Source organism: Phalangium opilio, unplaced genomic scaffold (genome assembly GCF_054372755.1).
Source record: "Phalangium opilio isolate 3A_F unplaced genomic scaffold, DU_Popi_V2 ptg000079l_1, whole genome shotgun sequence".
Lineage (NCBI taxonomy): Eukaryota > Metazoa > Arthropoda > Arachnida > Opiliones > Phalangiidae > Phalangium > Phalangium opilio.
The window spans coordinates 1,120,172-1,145,869 of record NW_028324187.1 but is presented as its reverse complement, the minus strand read 5'-3'; the positions used below and the strand labels follow the sequence as shown (position 1 = coordinate 1,145,869).

The 25,698-nt window shown below is 35.2% G+C and overlaps 2 protein-coding genes across 2 annotated transcripts; one reads left to right on the top strand and one right to left on the bottom strand.

Moving 5' to 3' along the window:
• Positions 1 to 5,738: 5,738 nt before the first annotated feature.
• Positions 5,739 to 21,460, bottom strand: LOC149654088 (atrial natriuretic peptide-converting enzyme). The gene is made up of 15 exons (XM_089845464.1): positions 20,977 to 21,460; positions 10,469 to 10,688; positions 9,509 to 9,538; positions 9,304 to 9,416; positions 9,102 to 9,172; positions 8,449 to 8,615; positions 8,044 to 8,382; positions 7,844 to 7,951; positions 7,633 to 7,725; positions 7,458 to 7,568; positions 7,031 to 7,396; positions 6,779 to 6,965; positions 6,472 to 6,713; positions 6,259 to 6,380; positions 5,739 to 6,181 (listed from the first exon to the last, which is right to left on the bottom strand). The coding sequence occupies exons 1-15, from the start codon at positions 20,992 to 20,994 to the stop codon at positions 6,017 to 6,019; spliced, it is 2,352 nt and encodes a 783-aa protein (XP_089701590.1). The 5' UTR covers positions 20,995 to 21,460; the 3' UTR covers positions 5,739 to 6,016.
• A 188-nt stretch (positions 21,461 to 21,648) lies between these two features.
• LOC149654087 (uncharacterized) lies at positions 21,649 to 24,975 on the top strand. The gene is made up of 3 exons (XM_089845465.1): positions 21,649 to 22,288; positions 22,350 to 23,618; positions 24,211 to 24,975. Exons 1-3 carry the CDS (start codon positions 21,815 to 21,817, stop codon positions 24,703 to 24,705), a joined length of 2,238 nt encoding a protein of 745 aa, XP_089701591.1. The 5' UTR covers positions 21,649 to 21,814; the 3' UTR covers positions 24,706 to 24,975.
• The last annotated feature ends 723 nt before the right edge of the window (positions 24,976 to 25,698 follow it).

Genomic DNA, 25,698 nt, shown 5'->3' with positions numbered 1-25,698 from the left:
GTGAAGCAAAATCGAAACTCTTCGCCCGTTTTCAAATTCACTTCTCTCGCCTCTCCACGCTCGTCAGGACCCGTGTTTATATCAGTTGTCTTCTGTTCAATATTTAGGCTAGTCAAAAAATACTCATAAATATCCTTAAAATAGTTAAAAACACCATTAATATGCTTCTAAATATCCTTAACACTCGATATTGTTTTTGAAAATTAGGCCTATTCTCACTTTAAAACACGCGGCGCAAAAAAATTGCTCGAGAGAAATAACGTACCCACGTGACTACTAGGCCAAGCGCTTTTTCGGATAAAGCGAAAGCAAATATCTACCCGAGGTAGATACCAGCTTTTCGATTATTTCACGCGAATCTGATTCAGAAGCGCCCAAAAAAGCGGGTTTGAAAACGGGTTCCGATTTCGCTTTAGCGTTTTGCTTCAGTTTTTGAAGCAAAAGCTTCATGAAAAGCTTGATTGAAAACGGGCCTTAACTCGGGCCTAATTCAAAGTTTCAAACATCCCGTCAAGTGGCCGAGGCTTAGCGATAGAGAGACTCGCTAAAAAAAGAAAAATTCTAAAAAATTAAAGTACAAATGAATATTTCGTCCTAAAAGATTATATTTCTTATCGCCATCATATTGGCACACTTTCTAAAAAATATTTCGCGACTTAAATCCATTTTAATTAACTTTAAATCAATTTAAAAAATTAAAACATTGATTTACGGCTTCACTCGTCGAAAGCGCCGATCAAACTGGCCGCCGACGGAGGGGAGAGAGGGGAGAAGGAACGACATAGACTAAAGACTAGCCTAGAGTGGAAGGTTTTACGGTACCAAAGTTTCTACCGTATTTTGAATTTTTAGTTCTGGCAGCGGTACAGATTACCCGGCACGAGAGTTCATAAGATAAAGATCAAATAATGAGCACCTTTTTTCCATTAGAAAGAACGTATTATCTTTCTCACACGAAGATAGGTTTGACTCTTACCCACACTAACTTTCCAGTTTATAACTATGCATTATTCTATGAGATGACTTTTCAATTTTGAAGATTTTTCATTTCGCGCCAATTCTAAAAAAGCCAAATTAATTGTATTTTTTACCTAAATTTTTACTTTTGAAGCGAGAAATTTATAGGAATAATGCATATACGTGTAATACATGTAAAAATAATTAAAATAATGTTATTTAAATAAAATTTTAGAACTAAAAGATAAAAAATACTATAATTTCCGATATCTCTGACTTTGGAGGGGCAATGTAGTAGCATTTCTATATATTTTTTCGTGCAACGAAGCAAATTTAACACCGTACTTTTTTAGACACGCCTCCAAAAATTGATTTGGGATAAACGTTTAACTATAATTAACTATTATAGTAGTTAATTACAGTTATAATTAAATGTTAATACTCTCGTTAATACTTGTATATTAACTCGCGAAACAGCAACAGGGTTCACATTTTGCCGCTAATTGAATACTAGAGGTCATCAAGCCGTGGTATAGGTCAACCCCCCCTTCCCAAGTCTTCTCGAAAAAAAAATTACAACACGTCTGACCCCGAAGACTTTTTGCACACACTTAGCCCAGATTTAACAGTAAAATTTCCTTCATTATTTAGGCCTACACATTCTCAGAAACTCAATTGATGAGAAGCTTAGTTGTGAGGTAAAGAAACAAATTAGGCATGTACTGTTCTTGGAAACATAAAAGGACATTGTAGGTAGGATTTAGGTGTTTTCGGTGCAGTGTAGCCATGTGTATAACTGTGAATGGACCAGTGTACGTTGGAGGTCCAAGAAAGTCAGCCTAATTCGGGTTGATGGTCAGAAGCAAAAGGGCCCATGCACGTAACCCCTGTCTCTCCAGGAATTGATTAGAAAAACGTCCACTCCAATCGTGTTTAGGATGAGACCACGTGCATCAGGCATACTACCATCACTGGTAAATCCCTTAGGCCTAACTACCTTTCCACAAAAATGTGCAAAATTACTTGCTAAGTAAAACTATACCAGCCTTTTAGCATAATTAAATGGTGGTGCCAGTTTTTGAAATGAAAGTTGGACATTTTGAAAAGCCCAATTCACAATGGTGTGGCTAAGTACCTGTTTTCCTCGACGTTGTCCCAATTAGAGGGTGGGACGCCTGGGTTAAGGCACGTTCGCGAAACCTGTAGATTATTTTCTCTGACCCAATTCGGTCCAGCCAAAAAGGGTTTGTTGCAGCCTTCATGGGTTAAGCCATGCTAATTACTAAGGTAATTCACTGGGGTAAGCATTTCTCTCGCCAAATTTAGAAGCAAAGGCCCAAAAAATGGCGAGCATTAGATGATGTTGAATTATTGAGATGCATCTCTCAATACGTAAATTACATTCAGATTAAGCTACACAAAATCTCAGAGCTCTACTGATCTTTAGATTAGACTATACCTTCAAGGAAACAACTCTGTTTGATCTCAGTATGATTCCGATCCCTACTGAGAAATGAGGAGAGTAAGATTACGTTCTTTTGGTCTTCTAAATCTAATCCAGGATCGAAGACTATTCCAACTGGGACCAAGGACACCAACGTATATAAACGCGGTGGCGACAAAGAGAATACAAGACTAGGAACCGCGTATACGTTACTTCAAGAAGAGACTCAACCAAGAGCAAAGGACTAGCTACTCTCCTTTTTGACTTGAAATAAACAATTACGTGTGACATATTTAATTCAATGATTTAGGTGTCTTTGCGCTATTTTTAAAAATGTCACACCCCTTCTGAACTGATAGTCCTTTAACTTAGTTTATTAAACGAAAGAATCAGATATGTGCATTTGACAACTCTCGATAAAAAATGCAATCAAAGTGAAATTAGAAACAGTCAATATAACTCTATGGCCCCTGCATTGATACTTTCCCTTATCGTTAGTTCATATTACGTGCAGTTCTTGCATCACGATTCTTGGACATGATCCCAATCTAAGAATACATCGAAATCAACAATTTCTTTTAGTCAAATCTTACATTGAAACCAAGAACCATCTTAGGTATATAGTATGGGGAGAGCGAAGCAAATTACATTTTGTTTTGGGGATCTCCTACTAGGCCTAGGGTTTTTTTCCCTTACCCTATATAAAAACAAATAGAGGGGTTGAGGTAAGGCGCCTTGGAGGATAAACTTGTTAGGAGGAAGTTCTCCCACGAGACGGAAGGGAAACCATGGCAGAACTATGGACAAATAAACTCACCCCATCCACACTCGGGTCTGAGAATGAACTTGAGCTTGCTAGTTTATAATTTACAAGCAAAGGGCTAGACTTTGATGATCAGTAGTTCATGCATGACCTTCACTTATGGGTGCTATACCATTAGGCGCGAATTGTCTAGATGAATCCTAATTTGTCTAGGGAAGTGCGGCCAAACATTGGGTATGTGTCTAGAAACCTTTTTACCATTCCGAGCTCGTGCTTCCCAACTAAAGCCTGAAGTGTGAAAAGGGGAAAGTATCAATTTCAAAGTATTCTCGCATTCTTTTTGGCTTTTCGTGTTGCCTTTGATGCCGCCGACGTATCAAAAACAATGATATTGCTTAAATTTCTCTTGAAAAACATACCCAATCTTACATTAACATAATTCATTTAAATCTACACTCATTCAGAAATAAGTTAATTATCTCCTTTCAAAATAATAATAACAAACTTTTTTTTATATTTTTGCAATGCTTTTAAGAAGATTGACTTCGAGAAAAATTGAAGGGAAAAAAATATAGACTTATTTATTTCAATTTTCTAAACTTCCTCGAGTTAAGACTGATCGGTTTTCCAGGCACAAAGGTCCTCTTGGATTGAACTATATAGCGTACATGAGGCCATGCGCAATAAGAATCTATTGAAATTTTGGCTTTAGTCAAAGATGTTGTATGTCTGTCTATACTGGGGTTTATTTTCCCTTCAACCTCCGGCCAGGACTTATCGTGGTAAAAGATAGCGATGGAAGCTTTTTGGAAAGGGTTCAGAAGGATGTACAATACAAAAACTTTAAATAAAAAAGGAAATAATATCCGAATATCTTGACTTATACTATCGCGACGTTCCAGAAGAATCCTCGATCCGGCCAATCACGCGTATACTTCGAGGCTTTTTTTTACACTCACCTAAGCGAAAAGGATAGAAAAAGTATAGATGTGGACAAAACAAACACTCAGTCGCTACAGGACCCAGAAATAAACAATGGTGTCTAGACTATCTAGACTATGAGCACTGAAGAATGATGCAATAGTGGATGGTGATTAAAATAGTTAGAGGAAAGACTTCATCCTAAAACTAATCGAAACAACACTGCAATGTTTGGAAATAGGTGAAAACTTTTGGGTCATGCGGGTGGTATAATCAGAAATCAGAGTGCTGCCATGGATGATGCTTGGTAGAAGTGGCAGTACATTGTATCATATGTGTCCCTTATTGACGTTACTATGACGTAAAAGCGTACCTGTCCACATCCCGAGGTTTCACAGTGGAAACGGTGGAGGTACGAATTCTGTATAATATCCTGGTAGAAGAGCTTGGCTTCTGCTTGAGCACTTGAAAATGTATTAATTATGACTTCATTAAACCGTAACGACTTGAATCTTCAAGTCCAACTTTGGAGCTCGGTTAAAGCTAAAAGAGTTGTGCCTGACAGTTTTCGAAGAGTTGAAGTTCATCCGATTGTTTTATATTAACTTATCCAAAAAGAAATGCCCCGCCTACATACCGGAAGTTGAATGAAAAAAGTTTGAGGCTTATACTCATCTTTATATACACTTCATTACCCGACAGACAAACTCAGAGACTCTTAGTATAAGACATTCCCTGAACAGTGTTTCTAAAGTAAGATAAAAAGAGGAAGAGTTGCCTGAAGAGGAAAGCTAGTGGCCCAACTTCTCCTCCCTCGGATGTAACAAGGCAACCCCTCTCGCCCTTGGTATTGACGCCCAAGCCCGGCGCCCACGGTACCCCAATAGATGGTGGTTCTGATAACAGTATCGTCTTAGTTGAAGAGTCCATGGGCAGATAGTGGATGAAATAAAAAAGGAGGGAAAGACGTAGGTAGAGGAAGCGAACTAGGGACAGATAGTTTTTGGTTCCAGTTTCTATTCAACGTTTTGGGCATCACACCGTAGTAGTTATTCGATTTTTGGTTGAGGGGATGAGGTAAAGGGGTAAAAAGAACCCCTATCTGTTATATCATAGTCGTTTATAAGTTTGGTGTATCACGGTGCCATATTTAAGAAGTAGGTTAGCGTGATATTTGACTAGATGATACCAAGAAGTCATATCTAGTATCTCAGAGAGAAGGTATAAATTCGCCATATTTCCAGCTTTATCTCCAGTCCAAACGTATAGTAGGTACGGAGTTAATCCCCGTCTCTAAATTACAACCAGCATCTCATTGGTTCTTGAAAACTCACGTCAGCGCGACGACGCGAATGACGAAAATTACGTATTTTCCGACTGAGGAGAGGCGAAATAGCCCGGCGCCTCCTTTTACGTCCCCCCCCCCTTGTATTTTGAAAGGGGGACTGGGACTATGGCGCGCGAATACAAAGGCATCTTATACCTTCTCTCTGAGATACTGATATAACTTCTTGATGATACAATAAACTAAATTTTCCGGAACAACTTGTGACAAGGGCAAAGCATTCTTCCCTCCCCCTTCTATGCGCACGCACCTTATAAATCCACTGTGCGCATAGCAATATTTCGAATAAATATTATGAAACATTCTGATGAAATATTATATTTTGTATTTTTATTTTAAAGTTCTGTAAAAAAATAAAAACTTTACAATTTTTATATATGAATTCTAAAAGACTAAATAATATCTTTTAACTCTGTTTTTATTTTTAAAAGTACCGCAATCGCTAATGTAAATTTTATGGAGTTCATTATGGTACTGGTAAGCGCGATTTGACCAGCTGCCGTTACTAGGTTAATGTTATTTACAGATTCAACGGTAGACGGTATCGAGAATCGGCAGTGTGTATAAATGTATAAATTTATTTAAATTAAGCCTCGATGGCCGTGATGATATGACTAATCCACTGAGCATGCGTGGAGATTTTGGTGAAGACGTGAGAGACATTATTTTGACCGCAGATCGAGGCTGTCGTGAAACCAAGCACTGACCACTTTGAGTCCATCTCGCAAAATAAGGCGGAAGGATTGTCATCCTTAAATTAACCATGTAATAAAACAGTTAAGGTCAAATGTCACCAGACATCACTCAGTTACTGGCAAAGTTTATCACCTTGCAGGAATAATTTGCCAAGATTCCTGTTGGTTTGGCGCAAATTCCGCCATAATTGTTATAATCATTCGAACACTCTGTAGAGGGCTTGATTCTCATTTGAATTTGTAGCATGGATTGAGCTTATAAAATAATAAATATTCAATTATCAATTAATCTGAAATAAATCTATCAAAAACTAATTAATTTAAAATTTACTAATTATTTTCATACCTCTGTTGTCCCAAGCCAATGCGTAACAAATACTTCCTTCCAGAACGGACTTATCCGTTGGTAAACAAACTGGACGAACGAAATCTGACGAATTAACTGGATGGTCAAGTTTCAATAAGGACAGATGACTTCGAATATCAGGCGATTGAAATATCCTGGAGACTGTTCTGGTTTGGTCAAAAGGTGAATTTGAAGTTTGGCGTACTTTTCCCAATTGAACTGTCCAGTTAGTATGAGACCCGCTAAAATTAAAAACAAAATGTTAATAATTTGTCAAGTTACAAGTAATTGTCGGTTTTGGACGTACCTATGTAAACAGTCGCTATGAACAAGTAGCCAATGGTCATTTAGAAGTACACTATCGCACTTCATATGTCCGTCCGTCATTAATGAGGCCATCCATGGCCAATCACCGTGGACCGCCTGTTGAACTGAGTCAGGTCTTGTTCGCAAACTAAGCGAAGATTGCATACTTCCGGGTCTTTTGCCACATTCTAAGTTCAAATTATTGTTATTATTAATAAGATGGTTAAGAAGAAAAAATACTTTGATGACCTACCTAATCCGTTACATTTAACGAAAATGGGTGATTTGCTCTCGCAATTGGATTCCTCAAAGGTAACGGGTGACGTCAACGGTTCAACCATCTTAGAGTAAGTTGAATTGGTTGAATTATCAACCCTGATTTCGACCAACTCCGCCGTTTTATAATGAAGTTCGCTACAAGCCGTCGTGGCCAAGTGCCTCATCATAACTTCGCGACGCGCTAAAGACATGGAATTGTTGCGATTTTCCAAACAAACTTTAGATTGGTTCGCGGAACCGGCACCGATAGCGACAACGAAGCCTTCTTTCTGATAGAACCGGAAGTGAGTTTCGTTTGACACGGGTTCGATTGTGTTATTGGATGCTGGAACCAGGTGCACTAGATATGATTGAATAGATTAGGTTTAAAGTTAATTACATAAATAATCAGACACGCTTACAGCATCCACGTTCATCCGCTCCATTAGTGCAATCCCTCGTTTGGTCACATCTCTTGGATAATGGGACGCATTGTCGAGTTCCGCAGTAGAAATCGTTCGGTTTACAGAAGGCTAAACCGTGAAATTCCCTCGTTATAAATTTAAATGGATGGTTGGATTATAATCGATAACGTACCACAATTCATTTCGTCACTAAAATCGGGGCAATCAACTACCCCGTCACAAATCAGGCGTGATTTCCCCCTTGTTCTTAACTCCTCGGCGCAATCTATATGCCAAAATAAATAAATCATATCAATGACTGTCTACTTCAGTTTTGAGAGTGTTAATAAGCTTCTGATATCGTGTAAATACAATTTATTAAACCTAGGGTCAATAAGGCTTACCTGGTTTTGGTGTACAAATATTTTCATCTTTCGATTGCGGAAGTTTAGAGCAGTTAAGTTTATCTTGAACCTCTTTGGGTAACAAGCTGGCGCACGCGTTTTGAAAGTCTTGAAAAAAGTAACAAATAAAAGTTAGGAAAAATGAATAAAATAATTGTTTCACAGTTGGTCGATCGCGGGCGGATGAGATTCTCGCTTACCATCGCAGAAATCACGACAAGGCGGAACCATTTTGTCGTCAACGCAATTGGGTTGCAACAAACCGCAGATAAATTCCTGCGTCAGAGCGTAACACTCAAAATCAATGACTTGCCGGTACGAAATGACCTCTTTGTTGACCTCTTCCAGGTTCTTGTGACCCACGACATTGGGGTATGAGGTGGAATTGTAACTCAAATTCTCGCAAAAGTCCAAAGTAATTGGCACGCAAAGTCTGGGTCCGTCGTTAGGGCTCTTCGTCGTTAAACCGACAAGAGAACCCGGATATTGACGTCTAGGTGACCATGGATCGCTTATTGTGTCTAACGAAGATTTTCTTTCTGAAAATATTAAAAATATTAATATATTTTATTTATAAAAATAAAAATGAATTTAATGGTTTATACCTTGGATGTTTAAAGCTTGATGGTCAATTCTAAGCTTGCTAAAAACGCCGCCTTGATTCCTCATGACCTCTTCGGACAGAACAAAGTAGAGGTCACCCGTATCGACATCCTTTCGTTCGGGAATCATGTGTAAGTTGAAATGAACCACTAATTTCTTGTTATTTTCACTGAAAAATGAATTGGCGTAAAATAAAAGAAAAATAAAAAAATCCAATTTTCATTAAACGAGGATCACCTAAACCGATTACCGGTAAACGAAACCCTCAATAAAATTCCCATTTCTTCTCACGGTAAAATTTTAAATAAGAGGAACTTATTTGCATATTAATTAGATCAAATAGAGCGTATGCTATTTTTAGCAAAAGTATTCCATCGCCCCTAAACGCGTACAAACCCAACTCAGTGTATGCATGAAATTAATTCTGTTTTACATATTTATTTTGACAATCACTTATGAACTACTGCTTGGACACACACTAAATTAGGACACTGACCTATTCATAAACCGGTAATTTACCCGCAATAAAACATATGGTATTCACTATACAGTGGGAGTATTTAATAGAAAATTTCGACTCAAAATCTGTCATAGTCTCAAAACCCTTTTTGTAATGCAGACCCTGTATGTATAACCATAAGTTGACGAAACTTACTGGTCAAAGGTTATGACTTCCGAATGATGATATGAATCTTTTACTATACTGTTATTGTACAGCGTGTCCAACTAAACCAAATAGAAAAATACAAGACCGGTATATTCAAATTATCAAATCAAACAAATAAAATAAAAAATGGGTTATACGCTTCGGTGCCTATACTAAACAAAGGGATGTATTTAAATACTTGAAGATCTACCTTGGAACGATAAAATTGCGCTTTCGTCTCGAATTCTTCCGTATTGGGATCCAAAAGATCCTCTGTGAATTTGTCGCCTTCCAATATTACTAATTTACCTTTGAAAACGCGATCTGATAGGGGAATACAATACAATTGATTCATTGTATTAACTATGGGAATCTGGCTGGGAATTTATGTAATGGATTATTTTTTTATGGATTACCTGTAAGAGGTTTCTGAGCCAGAAATTGAACTGCAAAAATAAAAATTTAAAATGAGGTATTCAATTAAAAGGGTTTTGACTGGTCCACTAAAATTATGTAATAACGGTTTCTGGGTTATGGGAAAAACATTACAATGGAATACTGATTTTAGCGCAGTCTTATGGAAATAATATAATTTTTTTTTCTAATTTTAAAGTTACATTCTTAAATTTTCCCTTCAAATTTCTATATTTATACTGACAAGGGGCTAGTCACTTAGCGTAATCACTGAACCTTTCACTCAACTGGAAGTAAACTCGTAGTGATTAACCCCTCGTTTCAAACTTCAACTCATTTTAAATTGAATAGTTAAAATTATGGCAATTAATCATTACGTATGAATCAATATTTTTACGTAAAAATTCATTAAAACTTAAATTCTAACTAAATTTATAGTTTACCTTGGTATAAAATTAAGTTTAATTGAGGCCAAATATTTCGTTAGTGGTACGGTAAATGATAAGAAAGATACATTCTACAACAAGTTCATTATATAAAAAAAACAGAAAGAAAAACTACACGACAATTAAACTTTTAAAAGTATAACTGTCATTGTAAAATAATAACCTGACTTGCGTGGCCCCAATTAAAAAGAAAGAAAAATATTTCTCTCAATTGTTCATGTTTTTGAAAAATATGTATAAATTAACGGAAGTAGATTAAGATAAAGTGATGCAATGCGTCACTTAAGGGTGTAAATAATTGGGAACATAGGCAAAATTAGTGTCTACGCCCCATGCGTGTAATTGGATTTTTAACAGTAATAACTTAATAGAAAAGCCTGATAAGTGTGAGACGATTAAAGATAAGGTCTACCCACTTTATAATTTTTGTTTAATTAAGTTCTGAACTGGAATTATTGTACTGTAATTACTGGCGTCGTGAATAAGTAGTGAAGATTTTTAAAAATAATTCCTTACGTCCGAAATAAATGCCGGCGGCGGATCCAAGTGCGACGAAACTAATCGCTAGAAAGACGCAGGCGCAGGTACAAGGTGTACATCCTTCTTTTTGAGTAAACTTGATTTCGTGGCTCTCACCACTCTCACTAGAAGCACCGCTATTGACGTCAGATCCACATAATCCTTTCTTTTTACCGTTCACTGTTAAAGGACGTTGTTGAGGCGAAACTCGACCTCTCTGCAAAGAAAGAAAGAAGAATTAAAAATGATTAAGTACCCCTTTAAAAGTTGATGAAAAGTCAACAACTAATTTTCACCTTTTAAACCCGATTTAAAAGGTGGGGGGTCTTGTAAGGTTGGGGAGATATGTTTTAAAAGGTGAACAGAATGGAGTCAGAAAACTTATTCATTTACAAATATATGAAGTGAATTAAATGGAGTCAGAAAACTTATTCATTAACAAATATATGGGTTGAATTGAATTGAATGGAGTCAGAAAACTAATTCATTAACAAATAAATGGGTTGAATTGAATTGAATGGAGTCAGAAAACTAATTCATTAACAAATAAATGGGTTGAATTGAATTGAATTAAATGGAGTAAGAAAATTTATTCATTAACAAATATATGAGTTGATTGAATTGAATGGAGAAAGAAAACTTATTAAAAAAAACAAATATATGAGTTGAATTGAATTGAATTGAATGGAGTCAGAAAATTTATTCATTAACTAATATATGGGTTGAATTGAGTGGAGTCAGAAAAAATATTCATTGACAAATAAATGGGTTGAATTGAATTAAATGGAGTCAGAAAATTTATTCATTAACAAATGTATGAATTGAATTGAATGTTTATTTAATATTTAGTACAGGTGTAGTTGGGTCACTTCACGACTTTTCTCCGGACTTAATTATCAACTTATTCTAATTTTCTTTCAGTATAATAGCGGGTTTATTAAATAATTTAAAGCCATTCTTATTTATTTAAAATTAAATTTTGATCATATGAATCCAAAATTAACTTCCAAAAACAAAATTTATTCAAATATGTAAAATATAACACTTCCTAAAAACTTCAAATAAAATTTCCCTTAAGCTTCCTTGACCCATTGACCAATAAAAACATAAAAACACATTGTTTCTCAAGTTTTCTATAACGCAAATAAAAAACCTCCCACCAAATACATAAAGCCAGCCAAAGCATATACGGAAAATAAACATATTTCATTTGTTTAAAAAGAAATGTTCCTCACTCATATATATATACCATTTCTTTTAAAACAGGCGCAAAACATATCAAATGTTTTGATAAACGTTTGTATAAACACGAATGTAAGGAAAACTCCAGGGAAATATCTTTAAACATATAGAAGACGTTACCTTTTCGGTTTAAATACAAGAACCCGGAAACAGCCCCGTTTTTTAAGCCAATAAAACACATATACGGTAGGTATATGAAATAAACCACGAAGAGATAGTAAGGTACTTGAGTTAAAAGTTGGTGCCATCGAGGAATTGGTCTTCCGTAACATAAGGGGATTGAAAAGGTCACCCGGTAACATCACCCGCTAAGTGAATAGTCAAGGAGTGATGTGATATCGTCATCTTAATCTTTAACTATAAGAAACCTAACAACAATACGTATTCCATTTTCATGATGAACTAATTCGTAACGTTTGGCTTATCCATCTATATCCTCTATGGATGTATTTCGGTGTAAAACACAACAATATCTTCAATAAATTACATTTATTATCAAAATATTTAAATTCCGCTGTATAACAATCAAAACACTTCATTTTCATAACTGTTTCCTGATTGTAGTCGCTTAAATTGAAGTTAGGGGCATCGTCGACAGGGCCCTCCAGAGAGGGGGCAATTCGTAAACAGTTTTCGTGGGGTCCGTGGCCCGTACCTTCTAGCGGGCCCTGATCACGTACGAGGACCCGCCATTCGTAAATTTCCTCAGGGCCCACAAACTCTCTCGATTGTCCTGGGGCATAGAATTAAAAAGCTTATAAGAATTAAAGCTATATACGAATTATTTGTCTCAATTTAATTATTTATCTCCAATTAACTAAGTATATACTGTTTGAGAGGGTTTTAAAAAATAATTTGAAAAAGTGGCACGCGATTTGTATAGACGTAAGGCTAATTACTGTATCCCATTCAGTTTGCTTACAAGGCATACTTTGAAAAGATCAAGTTACCCATGTAATAAATCCATTACGATTCTTTATAACGTTTCGCGAGGTTTCGTGGTTCAACCAAAGGGTAGCTACTATGTTAGTCACTGCAGTCTGTCAATTCAGGTTGTAGGCACAGGTTATTCATACGGAATATGAACTTTTAGACCCAATAGACTAACAGTCCCTTTCATAAGAAGGCGACAGTTCAATTCAGTTAGAAAACTATAACTGATAAATACTGGCAAGACGTATATACGTCACGAAGTTCTAAGTAACGGGGCATCTTAGTTATTTCGCGATGAAGCTACTGTTGGGGGAGAGCCGATATAGTGAAGAGGACAATTGACCAAGTGGTCCGGAACGAGATATTATTTCAAGCCGGTTGATTCCGTTTTCGCGCGACGGAAAATTAAGGATGTGTGACGTCATTTCTCGAGAGATATTCGAGATTCTCGAACCGTAGAGTACTTATTCTTTTCGACAAGACTTTTTCTTTTATTTACCATGAAAAATTTAAGAATACCAGGTTTTTTTGGTACGCAAAAAAATACCTATCATTCTAACGAGAAACCAAAAAGAAAAAAATTAGGTTGGAAGAAATTTAATTCTGCATTTTAGAAACGAAATAATGTTTACCAAAAAAGTAAGATATCCTTAATTTAAATAAAGAAAGAGGAGAAATTTATAAATTTATGGGGTTTTTTGTGTTTCAGTAGCATAGAGGTTCCTTTTCCATAACGCTAATGCAACTAAGAGGGAAAGACATTGGGGTAAAACTTTGCCTTCCATCTCACTTTTTGGCGCCTGCGCTGTACTCTTTTGGTATCATGAGAGTGCGCAGATGTATCAATCCAAATGTATGTCCCAATACTGAGGGTTGCCTACCCCCTTTTTTACATCGAAAAGGTAGTCTATTGCGACATATTTTTAAATTCAATCACGAAATCATAATTGTTTTATATTCCCTTTAAAGGTCATTAGTGATTAGTAAAATGAACGAACTATTCTTGTCGGCCATTCACACTCCATTTCGCGCCAAAAAATGCTTCTAGATTTGTGTGTGTTTTTTTAGAGTGTTTAGGGCGTTTTAGTTTTCTGAAGTAGAAACCATGTAGAAACCGCAGCAACCAAGGTAGCTCCGCTAAAACTCATTGTGATCTTCAAAAGAATGGAGGCGGATGTTGTGAACTACTTTCTTGGAATTTTTAAGCATAAATTTGCTTGATTGCTGTCTTATATTTCGGTATACACTGAACAGTACCGGGTTGTACAGTATATGATATGCTCTAAAAGGAATTTTGGTGGTATTGTAACGTAATATAAGATAAATTTTAAGTAAAAATTAAATTAATGATGTGTTTGGATTTGGAATAGTCGTTTAACTTTAGTTGAGAATACTAATGTACATTATCTAGTTTCTTGACTCCGGAACTGACTTAGTGGGAGGTCCCGCTGTAATGTATCACAGAATAAGATTTTTCTTTAAATTTTAAATATGTAACATATTAAAATTTATGCGTATTAACAGAAGAATGTAATACTTCTCTTCGAGAGAAGTGTACACTCCACAATTGTAACATGATTCTTCCCAACATCATTTTACATTGGCGTGCTCAAGGTTACTAAACCGAATCACATACGCGATAAATAATTCCCTCATCATTACTCTATTGGCGCTGCTTAACTATTTTCCAAGGCGCATGCATGCGCTTGTGGTATTTTTGTCCCACGTCAAGACAATCAGTGTTTGTGAGTTGATTTATGAGGATTTAGTACCAAACAGTTATAGAATTCACCCTAGCATGGTGCGATGCCCATTTGAAGTTTGATAAGCGGGAGAACAAACCAAAAGGGCTTCCTCGCCTTAGAAGAACCATATGTTACATAACTAAAGTATTAAGACTGGATACAGAGTGTCATCCTTCTTCTAATATCCCCTTCTGATATTAACGATGGTGTCAAATACCACAAATAATTTTCCAGAAAACTCTACAAATTTGGTCTATATTAATATTCAGACATACAGAAATAAATAAACCATGATATTCTACACACAACCACATCACGTGGGGTAGGGTGAGGTTAGGGGTCGTTATGGTAATTTCGGTTATACAGAACCGTATACTATCATCCCGATATATCTCGTCCTAAACTCCAGTCCAGTCCCATTGCAGCATGAATTCTATTGTTTAAGTATATTTAAGGCACGGCGGTATGAAAACGTTGGAGAAAAAAATTGTATAAAGAACAATGCTATAGATAATCGAAAAAGATTCACCTTGCATGCTCAAACACGCACAATGGGTGGCATACGGGATACCAGTTTTTCACCCACATAAGTTAATTGCAGTAAGGAGCGTCTCTTAAAAGTGACGCACCATCGATTCCAAATCATGAATTCATTGAATTACCCATGAACCATCTGCTGTAGGCCTATAGAGGTCCATTTCAACACAGAGTCTATCAGTGTTTGACAACCTTGTTATAATAAGTGGATAAAAAAGACGCTAAATATGGCTTCAAACAATACGGACTTTGTTGGGCTGGACTGGTAACTTTGAAGCCATATCTAAAGTCTTTGGATCTCCATCTTAACTCATGTGTTTTGACCATCTGGTTTTAATAAGTGGATAACAAAGGCGCTAAATATGGCTTCTAACAACACGGACTTTGTTGGGCTGGACTGGTAACCCTGAAGCCCCAACTAAAGTCTTTGGATCTCCATCTTAATCCATATGGAGCAGACGATAACTGCTTCCCTGAATTGATTCAAAACCCTCAGACAATCATTCATTCATTCATAGGTAAAATTAGAACATTCATGACTGTGTTGAGTGTTTGCTAAAATAAAACCTTCACTATATCAAAGTATAGTAACTTTCAAGCTTTAACTGCAAAACATTTATGGCATATTTGAAGTAAAACGAACCATAAACTCTCAAACAATAGCGCCTTAGGGCTAAATTTACTTTTGGGAGATCATTAGGCGTTCTTTTAGTTTTGATATTTGCGACCCGAAATATTAGATTATCGAGTACCCAAGGAGCCTGTTTTCGTTACCCGAAACTTAGGTCAGATATATAGAGAGAGTCGGTACCTAATGTTAATTTATAATTCATTTTAAGGCAGTCAATGGAGGGAGTTGCCATTATTGTAAAACTGACACTAGGGCCGAGTTCCCAATTAACGTAAAATATTATTATAAATGAACACGTTGCGTCATTATATGTGGTTGTATAATTCTTTGTTTCTTTTTTTTCTCTTCTAAACGGGTTTTATTTATAAATTAAAGGTCGGCGATTTTGTTTAATTACTTTGCAATAATCTCAAGTGTGTGGAGGGAGATGGGGGTTGCTAATATTTGCTCTAATTCTAGTAATTAAGTTTATAATAGAGTTCAATTTAAATGCTTCATAAGTAAACTAAACTATTCGTAAGTGTCACTGTGCAACGCGTTGGAGTTAATGATAGCCTGTTTCTTATGGTTCTTATGGTATTATCTTAACTACTTGAGCTGTAATACTAGTAATTGTAACACCATGAATTTAGCATGGAAATTAACTTCAGGAATGGGTTATCACATACTCAAAGGATTTCTTTGTATCTCTTTTAAATAAACCACAAAGTTCGAATGAACTCTCGAAATGGAGTTGTCGATAAGAATTGGGAAAGAGTGAAGAAGAGAGTAATTAGTTTGGACAAATTAAACAATTAAATTAGTTCTATAAAAGCCATTCTATTGGGTCCGAAGCTCATGACAGAAGGCGGGGGTTCAAAAACATATCTATCATACGAAATTCCAGATCAGTTTGACCTTGGTTTCACTAAACCAAGAAGCGATATTTAGGGAGAAGGTATGAATTCGCCACATTTCCAGCTTTATCTCCAGTCCAAACGTAGGTCCGGAGTCAATCCCCGCCTCTAAATTACAACCAGCATCTCATTGGTTCTTGAAAACTCACGTCAGCGCGACTGAGGAGAGGCGCGAAATAGCCCGGTCTCCTTTTACGTCCCCCCTTGTATTATGAAAGGGGGACTGGGACTATTAAGCGCGAATACTTATACCTTCTCCCTAATAAACTAGATATCACTTCTTGCTAATATCCAAAATATTTGGCTTAAAAGTGTTATATTTCGCTAAATATTGAACAAAATGCTGATATTATAGCCCATAAGGTCAAAGCATACTGACAATAAAGCTTTTATTACGAGTAAAATTTAAAATTTTTCTTTGAGAGTGGGCCTCTCATCTAGAACAGTATACTCAATTGTACGTCAGCGCTCAAAACCTATATATACATCATGTTAAGCCTTCCAACTTACAATAAAGCACTTTATAACATATAAATAAAGGGAAAAAGCGGCTAAAGCCAATGACACTTTCCTCGTGGTATACAAGTTGAAAGCCACCACGCAGTCATTACTGGTTTATTTTTTTATATAATGATAATGATTGAAGTTATTACGTACTGAGAGTGAAAATTACAATTTGAGGAACAGCGGAGCATGAGCTAGCTGCCTATACAGGGTGTTTTCGAAAAGTCCATCAATAATGAAAGGGCGTATTTATTGGGCCATTTTGAGTCGAAAATGTTCTATGATATTTTGCCGTCCGACCCACGGTTTTCGAGTTATGATTTGAATATTTTAGGGATGACCCCTTCATTAAATTAGCGCTGTCTTTCAATTTCTTAATTAAATTTAAGGGGGTCATCCGTAAATTACTCCAATCATAACTTGAAAACAGTGGCCCGGACGGAAAAATGTCATAGAACATTTTCGACTCAAAATGACCCAATAAATACGCCCTTTCATTATTGATGGACCTTTCACAAACACCCTGTATAGGATATTTTTGGATCTTGGTTGGGTTTAGGGTTAGATTCGAATTCGAATGATGCCTCAGCATGGGAATAAATGATGCTTGAAAAGAATTTTTTTTATCGCGATATAATTGATCACGATATATGCCTCTTAATTTTTATCTCAATCTTAAAGAATCATTAGAATTGGTTCGGTATATACGAATTTATATTTAGCACTCGAGAATACGTGAACTATATGATTATTTAATTTAGGTATATGGTTTGTATATTATTGAGTTAACCTACATAGAAAAGTACAATTGAAAATACATTCCCTAAATATTTCGTATTGTCATATATTTCGTCCTGAAGGCATTACACGCTTAATTTAACGTAAATTGTATCAGATAACTGTAAATTAATTTTTAATTAAATAGACCGTCGCGGCGGCGCTTCTCGATCTAAATTCTTTCCACAATTTATTTTAAAAAAAATAAGATTTGTATAAAAATCATCGGTATTTTGATACCTCCACTCCTCCAGGTATTTTGTAAAATTATTGTTAATTTATTTTAAACATAAATGATCATCGGTATTTTGTTAAATTATTGTTAATTTATTTATTTATTTTGAAATTGCAATGCCATTTATAAACATAAATGATTTATTAAAAGCCTTGGTGCTTTAATCAAAACTAATTTTAATTAATTTACGTAGTATTCTCTTAATCAAAAAGTCAAAAATAAAGTCTCTTAATTGTTTTTACAACCACGAGAATTAAAAATAATTCCATGAGATTTAAAAAATAATAGCGGGGCAATTTCGCAATAAGCATTAATTTACAAACGGTACACGTTTGTGGGCGGAAATAAACCCCTTAAGTCTCATCCGAAAAACAACCAAAATAATACTTGAATTAAATGCAAACCTGTCCAGATTACGACGTCAGATGACCCACTTTAACGGGATTCTTCCAAAAAAAAACTGGTCCTTTAATTCACCTAAAGAGTCACCTTTTTTACATAGTAGGGGAGAGTGGAACAATCCCAAGTTAACTTGATAATTTACAGTACATTTGCTACCATTATAGTCGCTTGGTTAAGCTGTAAGAACTTAACCCGGTAAACTACCTAGAGAAATAAAATATAAAACAATCGGGTTTTCTACTTTTAAGAATCCCATGAGACCCAGGTGAAGTAAGTTTCTAAAACCGTTATCCCTGTAAATTGTCACTAGACTAAAAGGCCACGGGCAATTTAAAGAAACCAGCTTGGTTTATCGTAGTTCCGGCGTATTTTAACCGCTGCACTTTTATGTTGACATTAATTTTTATCATTATAATGACTTCCTAGATTTAATTTTTAATTTACTCGCTCGGAAAAGAAGGGGTTTCGTTTATAGTACGCGCGGTTTCGAGATTAAGGTTTAGATGTACTCTGTTTTAATGAAGAAAAATAAATCCCACACATTTGGGGCCATTTTTAGTAAAATTTAAAATCAAAACATTACATCACAAATTTAAATACATACGATTAATTCTCATTCCAATTTATTATTTTTAATAAAAATAACGCCTCGCACACACACGTATGTTACTATTTCAGTAATTTATAATTAAAAATAAACTAAACATTAATTAATTCCCACTCAATCACCTAATTTCTCGCGCTAAAATTAGAATAATTTGATAAAAGGTTTCAAAATTAGCTACGAAATTATAATAAAAGTTTGTTACGCCTACTCTTAACAAAAAAAAATACTTTAAAATATATATTTGGGAAAGTAAAATCATCAATGGGTGGACATCAGAGATTGAGGTCAAAGATGGGCCCACTGCCGAAAGAAAGTAAGAAAAAACAAAATTATCTAAAAGGAGTAAACACCTTAATTACTAATTTGGTTTCACTAACTTTAACTGTCATTCGAGGAAATTGAGTAGGTGACCAAAATTACTCATCTCTTTCTATGTAGGTTTGTGAATTACTATAGTAGAAATAATTAAGTTTGTGAAAATGGGTTTCACTTCTCATGAAAAACAATGGCGTATAAAATTTTGGTTGGAAGCGCAAGCACCCTTTCAAGTTACGAACCCGCAAAAATTCATTGCCAGTAAAAATATTACAGTTATTAAAAAAAAGTAGGGTTTTATTATGGAACCCATGCCATCTGTTCCTAAGGTTAAACCCGTCTTGGTTTAGTAAGTTATAGCTTCCGCTACCGGAAGTGTTCCCCTCACAATAAGGGAGGTGGTCCATTATTAGGGTAACACTAGACCATGACCAGGTGGTGCTGTGTGTACTACAGTTTTAAGTTCTAGGCGTTATGTTACTAGCCTTTTTTCTTCTTTCCTTCCTTCTCTAGTATTATTTAACTATGACAAAACTTAAGGAACATTTTACGATGGTTTTGAATTTTGAATGCCAAAATATTTAGGCGTATTTTCTTTCGATTTTAGTTTTGAGATAATGTAAAATAACTCAAGCGTAATATAGGGGTTTCAAAAGTTCAGTGTTTCATCATTCCTAAATTGTTATTTAAGTACCAAGTTTTCCGACTGTTTTTATTTTACTTTAAATTAGACTAAGAAAAACAAAGGCAAGGATCATTAGATAGCGTTTGTGTTTTGAACTAAATTATACATAGTCCTTCATGAATATTTTTAGATATTTGGATTGGAGAGATTTACAATGATTTTTTTCTGATATTTTAAAGCATATATCTAATTATTTAGTCTGTGAATTTATAATATTTGGTTTACATCTAGTTACTCCCAATTAACAGAATTTTTACCATTGTTTCAACAGTTTCATATGAAGTTTGAAATTAGGTGATATTTAAAACATAAATCTAATTATTTTGTCTATAAATTTATACTATTTGGTTTACATCTAGTTACATTTAATTAACCGAATTTATACCATTGTTTCAACAGTTTGATATAAAGTTTGAAATTAAGTTTCGAAAAGTTCATTATATTAATTATTTACTAGAAAAATGATTAATTATTTAGCCGCTAGATTAAGTTTCATTTTTAATTTCACTTCCTATTAATTATTTTGCAAAAAATGAATTAAATATTACCGGTAGTATTATATTTAATACCCGCACTGATTAAAAACACCACCATAAGCTATAAGAATTGATTAGCAATTTATTGACCCAGAGGGCAACATCCAGTCTGACTTTTAATGCCCTGTTTACTTTCCAACGTCGCTTCGAAATTCCTAATATTTCTAAAAATACGGTATGTTTACGGATTAAAGTCGGAAATATCAAATAAATGGTATATATCTAATTTATGAGTATTAAAGCAGACCTATAGAATTCTAAATAAAATGTACCTATATTTAAAATTTATCTCTAGACCTAATCCCTCAAGCTAAATGAATGCATCATTTAGTAGCTTCCTATATGTTCTAAATGGACCGGAAAAGCTAAATAAACACAATATATTCAATAAAGTTTATTATAGATTAAGTAAACTTAATTTCTGGACCAATTTTATTAATTTAAAGTACTTTAAACTCACCTCTACGTCCTTAGGCATAGTTGTATTTACAATTATTTGGCTTCTTAATAGATTAATCCCTTTGAGTGGTCACAAACAGTCACACAAATTGAATAAAAGACAACCTCTTGTTAGTCATATCCTTTAGTTTCGGTGTATTCACATTATATTGTAAAGAATTTATCTTAAATATTCAAACACGGTCGTTTAATTAAACCAAAGGTGCACTAACGCGACTGCGCTTGTGTACTCGGCTTCCTTCGAAAGCCTTTTGAGACTTTTGAGTCGAGAAAAAAATCAAGTCAGTCGTGTAGAAACTTTCAGGATGGGAGAAAAACTATACCAAAAGGGAGATGACACTTTATCTTAACTTCCTACAGAGTCTAATACAGCCAAGCCAAGGATGTTGCCTTTTCTCTAAGATTGAAGAACAGACGCATAAAGCCCGCCAAATTTTCAAACACTCCCGCCATCTATTCAAAAGTTTAAGGTATCTGTACGACCTTTGGATATTATTAATTTTAGCCTAGAAAATTTTATTAAATTGGTTTAAACGATTATTTATGATTGTAAAATACTAAGTTACTAATATCAAATGATTTATCTTTATTACAATTTTGAAACGTGCCAATAAGGATAATGTTTGAAAAGGAGAAAACTTATTTCCAGCACCAGTGTTCAATTTGTATTTTTCGCTTTCGTGAATCGTGACGTTGCCTGCACAGACGACGAGTTGAGTTGTGTTACGCGTATGGTCGGGAAATTGTCGCTTAAACTTCAACCGAAAGAGTTTTAAACAGTTAATAATTTCGGAAAAGTGTTAGTTAGTAAGAAAACTAAACTTAGCACTTGTTATACAATGTCCGAAAGTCACGGAAGCGGGAGCGAGAGTGAAGAACTAATCAGCTCGGACGAATCGGAACCAAGGCCCACGGACGCTGTCAGTGTCAAATTAGAGGTAGGCTTAGATAATGAGGAAAATGATAATGCTGATGAGGACAATCGCGAAAATGATCCGGAATCGGACCACGAACAGATGGAGGACGCGGTTCAAATTAGGCCAGATATGTTACAAGTAGTTATAAGTGAACAAAACCCTAATGAACCAGTTCCCCAAACATCGCAGTATGACCCTAACGCGTTCCGAAATTATAATGGCTTACCGTGGTATGAGAAGGGTATACTCCAGTATTTCAACTTCCCAGTTGAAGAAATGCTTCAGAAACCACAAGATCGGATGAAAAAGATAATAGGACAGTGTAAATATTGTGTCGGTGTCAAACAAATTTCAGGGTCTCTGAATGTAACATCAAATTTCATTAAGCATGTCAGGGTGAGTATCCTGAAGAAGAATTCCTTATTAAATTGTTCTTGACTAATTATAAACATTCCAGGCCTTGCATCCTCAAATTTACGCAATGTTTGAAGAGGAAAGAGCAACAAGATTTAAAAAACCAGCAAAAAAACGCAGTTTGCCTCCTCCAACACCTCATCTTCAAGCTCACATTAGAAAACAAGAAAATCCTACTAGATATTTGGATGAGCTTTCTCCAAAGTCATTCAGTATTTTTGGAAGTCCACCTAATCTTCAAGTATTTGAGGAAGATTTTGAAAGTCGTGAGGAATTTGATGAAGTTACTACTCAGGAGCAATACGCTAAGCATTTACTGAAGTTTATCGTTCATGGAATGCAACCCATTTCTTTAGCTAACCAAACCGCATTTATAAACTTTACTCATGGTTTACGTCCTGATCTAGAAGTTGAAGATCAATCTAGTATCAAAAGAAACTTAATTAATGCGAAGAAGAACATGTTGTCAATGGTTATAAGTCGTCTGGAAAGAACGCACTACGTTTGTACCACATTAGACTTATGGGTGGCCCAAGGGAAATCATTTTTAGGGATGACAGCTCATTGGTTAAATGAGGATACGATGCAGAGAGAAGCGGCCTTATTTTGTTGCGAACGTTATACTGGTTCTCAATCTGCTGAACGTGTAGTTGAATTAATACGTGAAACCCACGCTGTTTATGGTGTTGAGGGAAAAGTCATTAAAATTTTCACTGATAACTTATCTGATCAGTTTAAAATCAAATCTATACTCAAAAATGAAGGTGACCAACAAGAAGAGGAGAAACCGCAATTAATAAACTATCAAAATGCCGAGGCATTATTATCGAGCTGTCAAGATCAGTTCATATTGCCTGAAAATCAAAGAACTGCGGCTCAAATTTTGAAACAAATTGCTTGTAAAGATGCAGCGATAGCGGCTAATTGGAGTCCATCTTACAAATTACTTTACAAGGAGTCCATGACCAAGTGCAAAGCCATTTGGGATTATGCTAGAGCTAATGATAAAGGAGCTGATACGTTAAAAGGGATCTTAGGTTACAACATAGAGAAAATAAAGAACAGTTATTGGAATTTTGATTTTGATTTTATTCGAAGTCTGGTGCAAAGAGAGTCACATTTGGGCGTTATTTGTCAGAAGTTTGGTGTCCAGCCTCTTCTGCAGCGCCACATTGCATTCATGAAAGAATACGTATCCATCTTACATCCCCTGTTTCAAGGAATTGATGTTTTGTTGAAAGAGAAGAATTCAACTATGGGTTATTTGTTGCCAACATTATCAGTTATACACAAAAAAATAACTGCTTTGAAGGTACACTCATATGAGAGTCAATTAGAGGTTTCTTGAAGAAAAAAAATCATGTTGCATTCATTATTATCATCAAAAACGGATTTATGGGATAAGAACGTCGGAGTTAGCGAATTCACTCCCCATCCTCGCATACTTTATTGAGAAACTTCGTCTGCTTATATTTTGACTCCACCCACAAATTCTGTATATAGCTACTTCTAGAGATCAAATTTGTGGGTGGAGTCAAAATATAAGCAGACGAAGTTTCTCAAATCTCAATAGGGACTTGGCAGTACTACGTCATGCAACGTCAGGCTACCTTCCACTAGTGCTAAAAAACATACCAGGAGGAGGGGCTTATGTAGCTTTCATTCTGTTAAAAAAACATACCATAATGGCGCTGGGGGCGGAGTTAAGCCTGAACTGCCAAGTCCCTATAAAGTATGCGAGGATGGTACTAGAGGCTAAAGCTATGATCTGACGTTCTTATCCCATAAATCCGTTTTTGTTATCATGGAATTCCCCAGATGGTTTAAAACCATCAACATGATTTCTTTTCATAAATAATTCTTTCTTAAAATGCTTTAATATAAAATACACATAATTATTTCAGGTCAAAACGTGCGCAACATTACAATACGCTTTAGTTGAATCTTTAAACAAAAATTTCTCAGAATTCATGGAGTCAAAGGAATATCTATTAGCCTCAATAACAACACCAAAATTCAAAGTTTGGTGGAATGATATTGGTTTACAGCAAGAAGACATGATTGAACTGTTAAGAACATCAGTTGCTGAAAATTTGGACACTGCCATAATTAATTCTGACGAAGATGACGATTTTTTCCATAGTAAATTCAGTTGGGGTGGAAACCAAGACCCTTGTTACGCTTATTTAAATGACCAGAGGTCTGAATTGACCATGTTAGATGATTACCCGCAAATCAAATCATTGTATTTGCATTACAATTGTCCATTATCCACAAGTGTTCCTGTCACTCGCATATTTACAAGCTCAATTTTAGAGCAAACTGCTAAGAGTGATTCCTTAACTGATGATCTTTTCGAAACCCTGTTGTTACTGAAACTCAACAAATATGAGTTTTAATATTGATGTCACAGTTTATAGAAATTGGAAACTAATTTCATAGTATTTAAATTTATTAATTTGTAATCAAAGAAATTAAAATATATTATAAACCAGTCGTTTATTGAATATCTTTGTTAGATATTAACGATACTGCAATTTTTGTAATAAGTAAAAAGAAACTTAATTTGTACAAATTTATGTAAAATTACTCCGGTACTTATAAAAATGGTCAAAATATTTAATATAGAATAAATATAAATTTATGTGATTAATAAAATAGTTTACTTACTTGTGTGTCTTTCTAATTTTCTATCTATTAATTTATTTGAAATTGCTATGAAAACATATGAACAACACTTACAAAGACAGTTTTTAATATTCAAGGCGCCAATGATTAAAGAGAGTATAAAAATGTAAATTTTTTTATATTGGAATTAAAACTAGCTGAAAACTAACATAAATTTTGCCCCTGGCCGTTGTGCTGAGAGTTGAAAACAGAATTGGCCAGTGGGGAGGGGTGCAAGCCTCTTTGAGAACCCTTTCATTATATAAAACTGTTTGCCCCTGGCCGTTGTGTTGTGCGGAGAGTTGAAAACAGAATTGGCCAGTGGGGAGGGGTGCAAGCCTCTTTGAGAACCCTTTCATTATATAAAACTGACAGACATCGTACCCAATATCATATGCCAGCGTTGAAAATAAATTGTGTTCGAAATGTGTCAAGTAATGAAGGTATACGCTAGAAACATACAAATATCGAAGCTGGTACTATAAAGATGTCTATTATAAACTATTCACGAATAGTCTATAATTTGTGTTTGAAAGAACAAAGCCCCCCAAAAAAGGCATAAAAAAAATAAGTTTGGCAGTTTATATTCTTTCTTCTGTCTTAATGACGCGCTCTAGGGTACGACAAAAGTTTTATAACTCGACATTATCATATTTTACGGTATTTAGTTTTAATTATAGTACTTCGTATGTGCAACCTAACTAGATTTTGCTATCTTCATTTGG